Consider the following 15,745-nt stretch of genomic DNA (forward strand, 5'->3'; position numbering starts at 1 on the left):
CACAGGTGGGTAGTTTATCTCATCCCAGATCGATATCGATCAGTGTACGTACTGCCATTCAAATTGTACTGAGAGTTCAGACTTCGATGACATTTTTCTTACATCAGCTTTGCAGATCATTGGTGACGGAAAAAGCAAGCACTGTAATGTGAATTCAATACCTGATCTACCCTTCCACCCCTATCTCGATGAATGGGTACCGTCCACCCCGTTCAGCTTAGAGTTCGAGCGTCCTTAGACACGTGTGTTATGCATCGCCTTTGAGAGTGCTCTTGGCACAGGAAGCACAGTCGGTAAGCAGGGGTTTTAATTCCTTTAGTATCGATATATCGTAACAACTGTTCATATTCAACAATAGTAGCTAGGCTACATTGCTAACCAGTCATAGCGTAGCAGAAATGTCGAACGCAGTGTTGGTAAAGCCTTCAAGAAATTCTGGATCTGGATCTGGATGTAGTACATTGCAGTAGCCAATAATGGCTGTCGTCGCAATGGGCGAGAGAGCGCAGCGTGACGGAGTTTAAAAACTTTCTATACATGCATGCCCTTTCAGGTTGGTGGTGTCAACTGCTGGAATTTGGGCAGTGTTTAAAAGCAGGATAAAAACACCTGGCGGTGCGCCTATGGTGGTGGGGCCCTGCCAACACCTGATGTAAATGTGTTGGCAGTTGCTGAATGTACCACGGAGTCTTGTAGGCGGTTCCATTCAGCCGGCGTCCTGACAAAAAAAGAGTTTCTATACGGTTCAGATCGGCTATCCGGAATTTTGAAGGGTCTCGAGTTGTTGTAGACTCGCTTCTCAACGGGGTTTTCCGATGTGCACCCGTAAAACTTTGTTGATATAATTTTCCGCTTGGTCTTATCTGCGGGGGTGAGGAAACTTTCTGGGGGTATGGCTGGTACTTGTCCTCCCGTTATTTTATATAGCATTGTCAGGCGGAGTTGTTTGCGCCGATCTGCAAGTGTGGGTAGGTTTAGTCGCTGTAGCATTGCTGTGATGCAGCCAGGTTCTCTGGATCTGTAGTCTTTGCAGATGAATCTGGCTGCCTTGTGCTGTACCTTCTCGATTTTGTCGATGTCCTGTTTTAGATAAGGGTCCCACACAACTGCCCCATACTCAAGGGTCGATCGGACAAGAGTGACGTACGCCATGCGTCTGCACTCTTGCGGGCAGTTGTGCAGGTTTCTTCGTAGGAATCCGAGGACGGACCCTGCCTTGTTGCAGATGTTGCAGATGTGGGGTGACCATTTTAGGTCGGAGGATATTTGGATGCCGAGATAGGTACTCTGGCTGACGTGTTTAAGGATGGTATTGTCCAGTGTGTAGAAGTACTGGGATTTGGGTTTGGTGGATAAGATGTAGCATTTCTGCGCGTTGAATCTCATGCCCCATTGTTCTGCCCAGCACTCTAGGTTCTTAAGGTCTTTTTGAAGTTCGATGTGGTCCTGGAATGAGCGTATGTCACGGTAGAGTAGGCAGTCGTCTGCGAAGAGTCGTACGTTTGCCTTCACTTGATCGGGGAGGTCGTTTATGTGCACAAGGAAGAGAAGAGGTCCAAGGACCGTTCCCTGTGGGACTCCCGAAATGACTGGGACTTCGTCGCTTGCTTCTCCTTCCAGCACCACCTTCATCTTCCGCTTTGTCAGGAAATTGGAGAGCCAGGTGTGGATGGGTCCACGGACACCGTAGTGGTCCAGCTTGCCGAGCAGCTTGTGGTGGGGGACTGTGTCGAAGGCCTTACTGAAGTCCAAAATGGCAATGTCAGTTTGCCTTCCCTGGTCGTTTGAGTGGAGGAGGTCTTGCATAGTGGTAAGTAGTTGGGTCTCGCAGGAGTGTCCGGTTCTAAATCCATGGTTTCTGCTGGTAAGGATGTTGTGTTTCTCAAGGTGAGTGTGTAGGTGGCGGCAGATGATGTGTTCCAGCAACTTACAGGCTACCGAGGTTAGGGACACGGGGCAGTAGTTTTCTGCTTTGTTCTTGTCGCCTTTCTTGAACACGGAAGAGATGTTCGCTGAGCGCCAGTCAGATGGGACTTGGCCTGTGCTGACTGAAAGATTGAAGATCAGGGTGAGGGATGGGGCAATGGAATCTGCACATATCTTTAGTACTGTGTTGGGTATGTTGTCGGGGCCAGGGGCTTTGGAGGGGTTCAGGTTTCTTAAGAGTTTTGCCACTCCGTTTTCACTAATCAAGAGTTCATTTAGACTCGGTATTCCAACTCGGTATCTCCGTTTCAGGACAACTTGATCTCAAACGACGGCGTCGGCTCTAGTACCAACACAGGGCGGCAATACGGAACAGGAGACGCTGGTACTAGGAAGATGGAGATGCATGATCACAAACAGAACGTGAAAGCCGAGGAAGCGTTATCTATGTCCACAGAGGTAAAGGGTTCGACGCTCAGCTGTCATGATATCTGCTACGATGTCTTCGTCAAGAACAAAGCCTGCTGCGGCGCTCTGGAGCCCAAGAGAATTCTCAAAAACATTGAGTAAGAATGAAACTGTTTGATGTTGATACCAGTCACCTTGAACTACACGCATTGCACTGCACACCCACCATTGTTTATATATTTATATTGCTGTGTTTTTCATATTAAATATTGTCAACAATTCAAGCTTAATTTATTCATCCAACCCTTTAGTTTTGGTGTTTTAAATTGAAAATAGGGAAGGGAGAGAGAGACTGACAGACTAGAGTTTAATTGGTAGATGAAAAGATGAATTGTTATGGGTCAGCTTTAAACATGTTGTTTCTTTCATTGGGGGATCCGCGTGTGGGGGAAGGCTGGGGGTGTCACTCGGTTGCTTCCTGTTTTTCAACCGCCCCCCTAACCCCACTAACTCACTGACTTCCTTAGAAATAGGAGGGTAGGCTAGGATCCAATAATTCCTATTATTAACATTTTTAATTTTGGGGTTGCGCTCTCTCGTTTCCGTTACGATGATAACCTAAAAAGGTTCCTGCAATGTATCAATCCTGATCCATTCATGACATTCATGGTTGGTGAAGTTGAATTCTGTTGTTTCTACTCAGTGCAATCTTCAAACCTGGGATGAACGCCATCCTTGGACCTACAGGCAGTGGAAAGTCATCGTAAGTATAACATTTTGTAATTGAGGTTTGTGTGTGTGACTGTGAGTGTGTGTTGTTCTTCTTCTTTAGCGTTCCAGAAATTCTGGTGACGTGAGCTCGTTTGCCCATTTGGGTTCCCCAAACTATACTCTGAGAGCATAGTCAGCTTCACTTCGCTTTCGTTGAGTAGTCATGCTGGGTATTTTCGTGTTTCCATAACCCACTGAACTCTGACATGGATTACAGGATCTTTTCCGTGCGCACTTGGTCTTGTGCTTGCGTGTACATGCACACAAGGGGGTTAAGTCACTAGCAGGTCTGCACATAAGTTGACCTGGGAGATCAGAAAAATCTCCACTTTTAACCCACCAGGCGGCAGCGACCGGGATTCAAACTCACGACCTCCCGATTAGGAGGCCGACGTCTTAACACCACGCCTCTGCGACCGTCTGTGTGTGTTCTAACTTCTAGTAGGTCTGATTTTTATTCAAATATATATAAGTTCATTGTTCAGTAATTTACAATTACAAAGTACAAACAAGAAACAGCTATACTGGAGACAAGTCTGACAAGACAGTTCTAATTGAGACAACAACAAAAACAGCAGTGACATTATTCAATTTGTTCATCCACTTTCCAGTGCATTGTCATGCTGATTTTTTTGGCTCACGTAAGTGTAGCCTATGCGATCGTAACTTTGTCTGTCTGTGCGTGCGTGTGTGTGTGTGTGCGTGTGTATGTCTGTGGTAGAAACTTTAACATTTCGTCATTTGAAGACGTCACATTATTAAGTAAGAGGGTTAGACGTCACGCGAAGGAATTACTGAAAGTCTCGGTCATTGTTATTTTGAGCGGACCGAGACTAGTTGGCAGTCATGTCCCTGTAAGTTACAGGCTACATGCAGACAGACAGATCTAGATCTAGTGTCTCGCTTTCTTGCACAGTGTCACCTATGCTTACTGTGTGTGTGTGTGTGTATGTGTGACGGAGTGATTGAGTTTGTGTTACTGTTTGTCGATTTCTTACGTGAGCCTTGAAGGCTTCGCCTCTTGTTTCTGTTTGTTTAACTGTTACAGTGGAAACCCTCTTTTTATTAGTTTTAAGACCTAAACTAATCTGAGAAAATCAGGTCTTGAAATTGAATAGGAGGAAGTCTTAAAATGGAGGTTGATGTGCAGAGTTCATGAACAGATAATCTTTTGGAAAAAACAAAACACAGGACTTGTCTTGAAAGGGAGGAATTCTTAAATTGGGGTGTGTTAAAAGGGAGGTTCCCCTGTACTCACAAGACAGTGTGTGTGTGGGGGGGGGGGGGGGCTCGCTATAACTGTGAACTTCAGGTGATGTTTGTTTGTTTGTTTGTTCATGGGCTGAAACTCCCACGGCTTTTACGTGTATAACCGTTTTTACCCCGCCATTTAGGCAGCCATACGCCGCTTTCGAAGGAAGCATGCTGGGTATTTTCGTGTTTCTATAACCCACCGAACTCTGACATGGATTACAGGATCTTTTTCGTGTGCACTTGGTCTTGTGCTTGCATGTACACACGGGGGTGTTCGGACACCGAGGAGAGTCTGCACACAAAGTTGACTCTGAGAAATAAATCTCTCGCCGAACGTGGGGACGAACTCAAGCTGACAGCGGCCAACTGGATACAAATCCAGCGCGCTACCGACTGAGCTACATCCCCGCCCTAGGTGATGTCAGTTGTCACTGATGTTGGTAATTTCAGGCATGGGAATTGTCCTTGAAATCGCGGATTTCCGCAAAAAGAAAATTACGTTTCAGCGCAAGTAACCAAATTTCCGCGGCAAAAAAAAGGTAAATTAAATTATATGTATACTATTGTCTCTCTATCCATTATTTGCTTACGCGAGAACTATCAAAATATCGGTCTAAAATGCTAAAATTCGTTTTCCTTCTGGGGTCCCCCTGGTACCCCCAACGGGGCTCTGCCGGCCTGGACCTCGGCCTATTTTCACCGTTTTTTTTCTATTTTGGAATTCCCATGCCTGAATTAACTTCAATTCATTTGCTCACACTCCAATTTCATAGTGTGTGCCTTCATTGTTGTGTGCTTACCCCTCTATTCAGGCTGCTAGATGTTCTGGCCGGTCGCAAGGATCCAAATGGACTTGACGGTGACCTCTTGATTGATGGCGGCCCCCCACCGGAGAATTTCAAATGCATGGTGGGATATGTTGTACAGGTGAGCAGTAAATTATATTATTAGTAGAATACACTGATCTTTTTATGATTTTAATTCAACTCGATTTGATTCATTATGAGATAACTTTATTATCTGAGTGTAGGATAAACAGAAGTTGTTCTTTAACAGTACGATTCAGCTGAGTTGAGCAGAAAGAATCATTGCATTTTCTTTCATGTCCCTGTATCATTTGTATGCAGGATGTAATTTCTGTGGAGTATGTGTGCAGGTTAGGATGTGGACTTTCAAGTTCACGCGCCTGTAGTATTGAAGTCTTGCTATTGCAATGCTGGGTTATTTAGCATTGCAATCCCACGACAAGAGGACAACAGAGATTTAGATCTTTATGATATTACATGATGTGTAGTACTTTTCTGAACTGTAATGTTCTGTACAAGTAAGGTTTGCGGTATAATAGTAACCATCTTTATTCATTTGTTAAAAGACTTAAAACAAAAAGAAAACTAACAAACATAGTATTTCGGTATACTTCGTGCTTCTAAGATGACAATTGAAAATGGCATGTGATGATACAGTGGATGCCGCTTAATAAAACCGCGGTTAATAGAGCCAGCCGCTTATAAAAGCCGATTTAATATCATATTCTTACTCCGAATCACATTAGCATTGAGTCACCTGAGATGCTTATCACTGAAAAACGCTTACCCGGCTAAAGAATTTAAAGGGAAGCAACCCCATCACCAAAACGAAAGTGAAAGTAGCTTTGGTAATGGGCCAGTACACCGGGAGTTACCTCCCATACGGGTGTATGCCACGTCACTTCCTCTAGGAACACGTGCCTATTATCATACGTCTTTTTCACCTGCTTCTTTTGCGGCGCCTAGCGCTACTGTTACTTCTGCACCTGTCTCTACATCGGAGACTTCGTCTTCTTTGTTAGCACCTGGACAAGGTGCGTTGGTTTCCTCTCTGTTAAAGTCACTGGTTCCAGAAATCCGCAGCTTGGTGCAGGCAGAATTTCACCAGCAGTTCGGCGTTTCCGGCATCTGGCAGTGACGTCCGGGCATTGGCTTCCGTGTCTTTGTCCCCCACTTCCGGCTTGGAGCAGCGTCCTCCCTCTTCAGCGTCGGTTGGTAAGCAGAGCTGGTCCGATAGCCCTCGTCAGGCGCCTGGACGTTCTCCTTCGGGGGACAGCTCTTTCGCATCGGGTCACGACCGATACCTTGCTGATCTTTCATTTCCGGCGATAACCTACGAGGCCCCGGACTTGTTCGAACAGCGGCGGCAGTCGGTTTCGACTGCCGCATTTCCGGCACTTGCCGGAAGTGATGATCCGTCCGCTCCGGCACGCTACGGCGGTCGCGGCAGGATGGAGTATTCACTGACTTCCGGTCCTTCCGGATCGCGAAGTCAACCAGTGCAGTCTTCACTTCCGCATTTTGCGGTTCCGTTGACTACACTTCCGGTTTCGGCCGGAAACGCTTCTTCCTCTTCTGGTGGTTCCTTCCGGATACCAGATAGTGGATTACAGCGTGCGCCTTCCGGCTTTCAGGTCCAGTTCCGGAATCAGCTCAGCAGTGGGTGGCTTCAGCTGCCCAAGCCTCTTCCTTCGTGCCTACGGCCAATAGGAAGCTTGGCATGCCCAATCAGAGCCAGAATTGGCTGGCGTCTTTTGCACTCCCTAGGGCTACCCTTCCGGTTTCCCGGGAATTGCTGCCTCTTCTGACTAAACCGATCAAGCGTGATTCGGTTTTGCCGGTTTCCGAGGCTTCCCTCCTCTCTGCTGAGGAGGTTGGACGTCGGCAGATCGAACTGTCCTCCATTGCGGAGACTCTCGTTCGGGCTCTGTCTCGGGCATTGACCGATTCGCTAGTTCCTTTCACTCTCAGTGAAGAACAGAATGCGGACGATGTCTCTGCGCTTTTGACCGCATTGGCCAAGGTCAATGAGGAACAATTGCGTCTTTCCTCCCTGCAGTACACCCAAGCGGTACTCTGCAGGAGGGATCTCTTCCTCTCGCAGTCCCAATTCACGGAGCTGGCTACTAGGGAGACCTTGAGAGTCTCCCCGGTCTCAGAGGAGTCTCTCTTCTGTCCGCTGGCACTGGATGCCAGACAGAAGGAGATTCAGTCAAACAAGGACAGTCAGTTCCTTGACTACACTCTGAAGGGGGTGAAACAGTCTCAGCCTTCTAAACAGAAGCAGGCTCAGACATCGTCTAACCCCAAGCCAGCTCAGAAGCGGCAGGCTTCGCCGGCCGCTCGTGGTGGGAAGAAGAGGACGGCATCGGGGAGGGGGCGTGGCGGCTCTGGAAGTAAGCCACACCCCCAATGAAGCGCTCCCGATCTCACCTCCCTCCCGCCCTCCACCTTGGTGATGGCGGGAGGCCCCTCCCGGGCACTTTCTCGTTGGATGTCGGTAGTAGACAGCCAACGGATTGTGGGAGTGGTGAGTTCGGGCTTCCGTCTACTCTGGCGGGAGGAAAAGGCGCCTCTTACCCGAGTGCCTCCGCGGTTCAAGCCCCCCTTCTCGCAGGAAGCACGTTCCGTCTTGCAGTCGGAAATTGCCTCCCTGGAGCAGAAGGGCGCGGTGGAGAGAGTTCGGGTCCACAGCTCCCTGGGATTTTACGGGCGTCTGGTCGCTGTTCCCAAAGCATCAGGAGGATGGCGTCCCGTGTTGGATTTATCTCTCCTCAATACTTTCTTGAGGGAGATAAAATTCAAGATGGAGACGCCAGCCTCTGTCCGAGACTCTCTCCGCCCAGGAGACTGGGTGACCTCGATCGATCTCACGGACGCATACTTTCACATTCTTATGCATCCGACCGACCGGAAATGGCTTCGTTTCCGGTGGGGAGATCAGATCTACCAGTTTCGCGCACTCCCTTTCGGGCTGTCTCTCGCACCGTGGATTTTCACCATGGTGGTGAGACAGGTCTGTGCACTGGTGAGGTCCCAGGGTATCCGTCTGCGGGCTTATCTGGACGACTGGCTCATCATGAACCAGTCCCAGAGCGGCTGTTCGCAGGATACCCTCACGGTTCTTCGAGAATCCAACTGGTTGGGGTTCTCGATCAACCGGGTAAAGTCGGAGCTGACCCCGTCACAGACATTCACTTATCTGGGGATGTCTTTCGACACGGTCGCTTGGACTGTCCAGCCTTCTCAGAGAAGGGTGGACAAGCTCCAAGCTCAGATTCGCTCCACTTTACCTCTCCTGATGGCTTCCATCCGCTCGCTCGCCTCCATCTTGGGGCAGATGGAGTCTATGGCTCTTCTGGTTTCACTGGGCCGGGTCCACAAATGTCCGCTTCAGTTCGCGCTGAAGCCGTTTGTGGACTCTCCTCTGGTGGACTGGGACGCCCTCATCCCTTTGCAGGGATGGTTCCAGTCTGCGACCCTTCCGTGGTTGCACACGGAGTGGGTCTGCAGAGGTGTTCCGATCGTCGTGCCCCTCCCCGACCTGGACCTCTTTACAGATGCGTCCAGGGAGGGTTGGGGGGCACATACAGATCTTCAGACTCCTCCCTTTCCGTTACTCAGCCGAGTAATCCGGAAAGCGGAGATGGAGGAGCCGGCCCTTCTTCTTCTGGTCGCTCCTCTGTGGCCGTCGCAGGTCTGGTTTCCAGATCTTCTTCGGCTTGCCCAAGGGCCCCCCATTCCTCTCGCACTCGTGCGAGGGGAACTAGTGCAGCCCCGAACAGGCATTCCACACGAGGAGCCCAGTCTTCTGAAGCTTCACGTGTGGAAGTTGTTCGGGACTCGCTGAAGCGCTCTGGGGCGTCGTCTTTGACTCTGGACTTGGTGGCTCGCTCGCATAGAGCGTCCACCTCTTCAGTTTATGCTTCCCACTGGAAGGCATGGACTGCCTGGTGTTCAGCTAGAGGGGTGAGTTCGGTGGCTCCGCGCTCTATTCAGGTCGCTAACCACCTCTCTTTCATGTCTTCACAGGGCGCCTCAGTCTCCTCGTTGAGGGTCCGGCGCTCCGCTATCTCGGCGACTCTTCAGCAGATTGGTCGTTCTGTTCGAGTCGGGGGCGTTATAGCTGCAGTCATTAAAGGGGCTGTTCTTAAGGAAGCTAAAGCTCGTTTGCCCGCTCCCAAGTGGGACTTGTTTTTAATCCTGGAATTCCTTCGTTCTGCGGATTTTGAGCCTTTAAGCGAGGCCAGTCTGTTCAATGTCACTCGCAAAGCGCTGTTTCTCCTTTTGTTGGCTACGGCCCGACGGGGTAGCGAGGTCCACGCCCTGTCGGGTCAGCCTGGAGATATCTCCTTTGAGCCGGACGGTTCCGCATCTTTGCGTTTCCGGCCTGATTTCCTGGCCAAGAATCAGTCTCCGGGGCAGGCCTCTCCGCTGGTTAGAGTTAAGGCTCTGACCAGCGCGTTGGCCCCGGGTGACCCCGATTCGGTCAATTGCCCTGTGAGGGCACTTCGTCTGTACTTAGCCCGGACTCAGCCGATTCGGTCTAGTTCTCAGAAGTTGTTGTTTATCTCTCTCCTTACTAGGCGCGAGAAAGATTTGTCGAAGGTAACGTTGGCCCGGTGGGTGTCCTCGCTCATCAAGCAGGCTTATGAGTGGAGGCGCACAAAGAGGGGGGGGGTTATGCCCTCCTTGCCACTTGACTCGGCCCGAGCCCATGAGACGAGGGCGTGGGCATCCTCTCTGGCAGTTCTGCGCTCCAGACGTCTAGAGGAGGTGCTGACAACTGCGTATTGGCGTTCCGAAGATGTTTTCATAAACTTTTATCTTCGGGACGTCACAGCTCTTCGACAGGATGGCTCCAGAGGCCTTCCAGCGCTCATAGCAGCAGGCCAGTTCCTGTCCAGAACTTGATGGTGAGTTTTGATTCATTTCTAGCCCACCGCCTTGTTGATGTTATCTGCTAATGTGATTCGGAGTAAGAATATGATATTAAATGGAAAATTTCCTAAATAAATTATCATTTAATTAATATACTTACCCGAATCACATACTGTATTCCCTCCCACCTGCCCCGCTTATGGTTTTAAGATTTTTTAAAGCCGTATGATAATAGGCACGTGTTCCTAGAGGAAGTGACGTGGCATACACCCGTATGGGAGGTAACTCCCGGTGTACTGGCCCATTACCAAAGCTACTTTCACTTTCGTTTTGGTGATGGGGTTGCTTCCCTTTAAATTCTTTAGCCGGGTAAGCGTTTTTCAGTGATAAGCATCTCAGGTGACTCAATGCTAATGTGATTCGGGTAAGTATATTAATTAAATGATAATTTATTTAGGAAATTTTCCATTTCAGACGGTCCGGATTTATCACTATATCTTATGTATTAGAAAAAGCCGGTTAATAAACCCAACCCGCCGCTTATTAAAGCCAGTTTTCTCAGAAAAATCACGAAAGCGCCGAAAAAGATTCTCCAATAAGAAAACGACAGCGGTTTGGTAAAGAAAAAGAAGTTGAGGAGGGTCTTCTCAGATGGTTTCAGCAAATGATCAAAGTACACGTACATGTACATAATTAAAACAAAAGTTAAACATCCTTCGTGAAGTTTTGTTTAGATTCAAACAAGTGTAAATGACGAAAGAAAGTGACTGAGTGACGTAAACAAAAGAGAAGATTTTTTTTTCTTTCGAAAATGACGTATTCCTGGACTGCCGGTTAATAAATCCGCCGCTTATTAAAGCCATTTTTCGTCGGTCCAGAAGTGGCTTTATTAAGCGGCGACCACTGTATAATGATCAGGTAACATTTTTGAAATTACTGAGCTGTGTTTGAAAGAAAAACTTGAATGTATTAATACTGCCAAGATGACAGTTGAAAATGACATATGTGATGATTTTATGATCAGATAACAATTTTGAAATAACTGAGTTTCTTCTTCTTCTTCTTCTGCGTTCGTGGGCTGAAACTCCCACGTACACTCGTGTGTTTTTTTTTGCACGAGTGGAATTTTACGTGTATGACCGTTTTTTACCCCGCCATTTAGGCAGCCATACGCCGTTTTCGGAGGAAGCATGCTGGGTATTTTTCGTGTTTCTATAACCCACCGAACTCTGACATGGATTACAGGATCTTTTTCGTGCGCACTTGGTCTTGTGCTTGCGTGTACACACAGGGGTGTTCGGACACCGAGGAGAGTCTGCACACAAAGTTGACTCTGAGAAATTAATTTCTCTCCGAACGTGGGGACGAACTCACGCTGACAGCGGCCAACAGTATACAAATCCAGCTTCTACCAACTGAGCTACATCCCCGCCCGAAATAACTGAGTTATTTTTCAAACTGTTATGTACTAATACTTAACATTAAATGTTTGTGTCTTTGTGTACAGGATGACGTCGTCATGGGAACGCTGACAGTGCGGGAGAACTTCCAGTTCTCAGCGTCTCTGCGACTTCCCACACACATCAAGAAAGAGGAGCGAGAGGCAAGAGTGGACCAGGTGGTGCTGGAGCTAGGGCTGGGAGGCTGTGCTAACACCAAGGTAACCATGGTTACAAATCTTTAGCCTATGTCGCATTATGCAATCACTAAATCACAGCAAAATTGTTGTTTTCGGTACGTCTTATTTGTTGATTAAGGCACAGTTTTACTCACCAGTGTGTACAAGTGAGTATGTGCGCTTAGTAATAATATATGTATTGCTTTTATCACTTGAAATAAACAGGCTTAGAACTAGAAGTCATGTACACATTTTGCTGGCAAGAAAAGACCTGCTTGTTTCGCTTGCATCTTTCTGAAAAAGCATGCAGCATACTGCTTCATGATTTGATATGCAACTTAACTGACTAGAGTTCTGCTGAGCCATGGTAAGTTAGGTAAGTGCACTGTAAAACTATAAAGACCGTTGCAGCTATGACTTGGTATTGTGATTGTAATATAAGTGTTGTTATAAAACAGTCAGACTATGTCAGCGTACAAGTGTACTTAGTACAGCAATAAAGTAATGACTGAATGATGCTCCGAGATGAAGAGCTACTCTCAAAGGAACGATGATGAATGATGCTCCTATGTTTAACATATGACCTACATCTTAAAAAAAACACACAAAAACACACAAAAACACAAAGGGGTTTGGTTAAATAACATTGACAAATCCCTCTGCACATAATTCACTGCTGTGGTCCTAAATGGGAACAAAAGATTTCTGGTGGAAACTGGGACGTGACTTGGGTACACTTTAATGTACTGTTCAGCTGAGTGCATTTTCCCCATTCTGCTTTTGAATGCCCTGGCAAGGATGTGTTTGGAGCAATCTCTCCTGCACTTCAAGTCATCTTTTTATATCTCAAAAGATGTTTTCTCTCAAACCCAGCCCCCCCCCCCCCTCCCCACCCCACCCTCCATTATATCAGCAATGTGGGCGAAGGTGGAAACATTTAATTGCCATGACTGGAGGGGGAAAATGGTTCAAAAGGGATTCTCTTTCATGGCAAGAACTTGAGGGATGCCACTTGATACTGAGTGTCACAGAAGACATTGGTTTGAATAGTGTGTTCATGACTGACCCGTGAGATTCTGGTGTTAATTTCCATACTGAAGGGGTAGAATTTCTTGTGTACCGTACTTTCCGGGTTACAAGGCGCTACAGCGCATAAGGTGCACCCCCCTCTTTTAAAAAAAAATTGTATTCCAGTCACCCATTGGGCGCACCAAAATTAAAAAAGTATACCGGTGGTAACAAACGGTCGAAGAATGAAAATTAGCCGCACATCAAAGGAAGATTAAATTACATATCTTACCCAACTCACATATAGCAATTAACCCTAGTTCAGTGCTGGTTACGCTGTACGCGTCCCCTTGGTAACCAAGGGAGACCACTCTAAAAAAGAGAGTGACCTATCCCATAATGCCAGACTAACTACTAGCCTGACTTCCGTATGCGCGCGCATACACCACCATCTTATCATTCCAAAACTCAGCGTCAGACTGGCTGGTCGCATTTACGTACGCTCTGGCTGTTGTTCAGCCGATGTTGCTTGGTCTGTGGGACCGGGTTTCTTCTCCTTGGTTTTCTTTCGTCGTCTTACCTTGCTACTGTATTGAGGTGAGATCGTTCTTTGTCTTGTACTTGTTTTAAGGCGTGGTTTGGCCATTTTGGACTTGTGAAATTTTTCGAAATTTTTTTCTGAAATTTTTTGACCAAGTCTGTCTTGCTATGGCTGATACCGTTTGGTTGGGGCAGAGTTCTAAGCAGGTTCTGCTGAGTCCTCTCCTCCGAAAAGACGCCTAGATAATCTAAACAAACCGTCGGCGGTGTTTGAACTTGACTCAGGCTAATGTGTTGATGTTTTGCTAGACATGCCGTATGCCGCCATTTTGTCGGCGGCCATTTTGCCGGAGTAGCCTTTGGTTATGGCCGCTCATGTTGCTGAGCCGGCTAAAGCGGTTTCTGCTCCTGCTGTTTTCTGGGCTGGCGGCCGCGGTCGTGGCTTCGCTTTTGCTTGCACTTTGTTCACAGGTATCTTCACTGGCGGAAGAATTTTCGTCTACGCGAGCTGAACTCCGGGCACTCCCTCCCGGGGTGACAGGATCGTCATTTTTGGCCAAGTTTGTGGCGGGCCCTTCCGCTGTGGTGACCAGAGCGGATGTCTCGCTGTTCAGGATGGGGACAAGGTTATCCCACTTTCGTTGGGTGTGCCGTCTCCTGGTGGTTCGCTGTCACAAGGTATGTCTGCTACACGAGTACCCGGGTTCTCCGGGGAAAGTGTAGCGCGTCTACAGTAAAAAGTAGCCATGGGCGTTTCGCTCACGGGTGAAAGTTCTGATACTCCGCCTGGCCATCGACCGCTAAGCGGCCGGTCAGGGGGGGGTAGGGACACTGTAGAGCGTACGGAAGGTTGTTGCTTTCTGCCGCGTCATTTGACGTTTGGTTAGTCTGTGCGGCTTCCGCTTCCGCCCTGGGGGCAGGAAGAAGACAGTTAAGATGGCTCTCTGTTTGACTATGGCAGTCAAGCAGGGGGTCACTGTCACAGGGTTGGTCTGCTACATGAGTACCCGGGTTCTCCGGGGAAAGTGTAGCGCGTCTACAGTCAAAAGTAGCCACGGGCATCGAGCTCACGGGTGAAAGTTCTGATACCCCGTCTGGCCATCGCCGCTAAGCGGCCGGTCAGGGGGGGGTAGGGACACTGTAGAGCGTACGGAAGGTTGTGGCTTTCTGCCGCGTCGTTGGACGTTGGTCAGTCTGTGCGGCTTCTGCTTCCGCCCTGGGGGCAGGAAGAAGACAGTAAAGATGGCTCTCTGTTTGACTATGGCAGTCAAGCAGGGCGTCAACTTCCGTTTTGCGCTGAGGTGCATGAAAGCTGTCTGGACGATGGTGCTTTCGCTTTGACGGATGGCGTCGGGTTCCTGTTGCCGTCTAAGTTCAAGTGCAGGGGTGCTTGCAACTGAAACGGCAGCAATCCACGGCCGGTTCCGCTTCCGTTTTTGCGGTTGTGGCTTCGGCCGTTAACACTGTGGTGTTTGGTAGGCGGCTCTCGTCAGCCTTCGGCTTTAGGTTCCGTTACTGCGGTTCCTCTGCCGTTACACAGGCTGCGTTCACTTCCTCTTCCAGTCTTTCAGCTGGGAGGAGGCAGGTGGATGGAGAATCTGTTCACGAAGTTCCGGCTTCAGGGGTTTTTCCCTGCCTTTCCCTCTTCTTGGCATGTGTTGCCCTGTCGGGATTGGTGGCCGGTTCTCATCCTTTCGAAGTTCGTTGGGATACTGCTGAACAGGATGATGAGGGTATAGAAGATGGGGCTTCTGTGGCAGAGGGTGATACCTCTTTTTGGTTGGCCCCACCTCTGCCTTTGCTGGCAGCTTTTGGGGAGGCTTTGATTGCTGCGGTTTGCGGCTCCTTTAGCTGATTTGAGCCTTTGAAGGGAAGTCTTTGTACGGCTAGTTCTTAGCTCCTTCATCGGCGGTGGGGGAATTGCGGAAGGTTTCTTATGAGTCTACTTCCTCTCTTCTTCCTTCGGAGCAGCGCTTGGCTGAGCACCTGTTGCGGTGTGGCTTTAGCTGGCGTCTTTCGCTCAAGTAGCGCATCGCTCGCTGAGCGTTTTGCGTAGGCTCGGTTAGCGCCAAGCCTAGGAACTTAAGGTTTTCTTTTGTTCTGCCTACGGGCGTCCTTTTTTGGGATGTGTATAGCAAGGGGAAACTGTCTGTTTGTGAGAACAATTTTCCCCGGGCTGTAGAAGACACATTTATAAAGGATTTAGCTTTGCTGTTCGCATGGGAGAAGGCCTCGGCCGACAGTATTGGTCGGTTGGGAGTCGTTAATCTCTCCCTTGCGTGAGGATTTTCTTTCGTTTCCTCTTCTTTGCGAGTGGACTCTTTCCTATCAAAGGGAAGCTCACAGCAAAGAAAAGCCCTCGGTCTGCCTTATCAAGGAAAAGCGCTAAGCTGGCTGTTCTCAGCTTCTGCTGTTAGCTTCTTCCCGGCTTGTCACGTTGCCAAATACCCACCATTTTATACCCTCGGGGCTTCTTACTGGTCGGGTTCAGTGGGCAAACATTAGCACGTTTTCGGTCATACTATTGACAGTT

General features: G+C 48.6%; 1 protein-coding gene and 1 long non-coding RNA gene across 4 annotated transcripts in view; one reads left to right on the forward strand and one right to left on the reverse strand.

Annotated features, from left to right (window-relative positions):
* The window catches only part of LOC138960115 (uncharacterized), a 142,650-nt gene that overhangs the window by 117,532 nt on the left and 9,373 nt on the right, over window positions 1–15,745 (reverse strand). The window lies entirely within an intron of this gene.
* The window catches only part of LOC138960111 (broad substrate specificity ATP-binding cassette transporter ABCG2-like), a 61,664-nt gene that overhangs the window by 19,128 nt on the left and 26,791 nt on the right, over window positions 1–15,745 (forward strand). For 2 of the 3 annotated variants that reach the window (XM_070331858.1, XM_070331859.1), the window contains 4 exons: window positions 2,239–2,492; window positions 3,038–3,097; window positions 5,172–5,286; window positions 11,554–11,706. In XM_070331858.1, coding sequence (XP_070187959.1) covers window positions 2,239–2,492; window positions 3,038–3,097; window positions 5,172–5,286; window positions 11,554–11,706 — 582 coding nt within the window. Of the gene's footprint in view, window positions 1–46; window positions 294–2,238; window positions 2,493–3,037; window positions 3,098–5,171; window positions 5,287–11,553; window positions 11,707–15,745 lie in introns of those variants that run through there. The other variant, XM_070331860.1, reaches the window with a different exon arrangement.

This window comes from Littorina saxatilis, linkage group LG2, assembly GCF_037325665.1.
Source record: "Littorina saxatilis isolate snail1 linkage group LG2, US_GU_Lsax_2.0, whole genome shotgun sequence".
In the NCBI taxonomy this organism is placed as follows: domain Eukaryota; kingdom Metazoa; phylum Mollusca; class Gastropoda; order Littorinimorpha; family Littorinidae; genus Littorina; species Littorina saxatilis.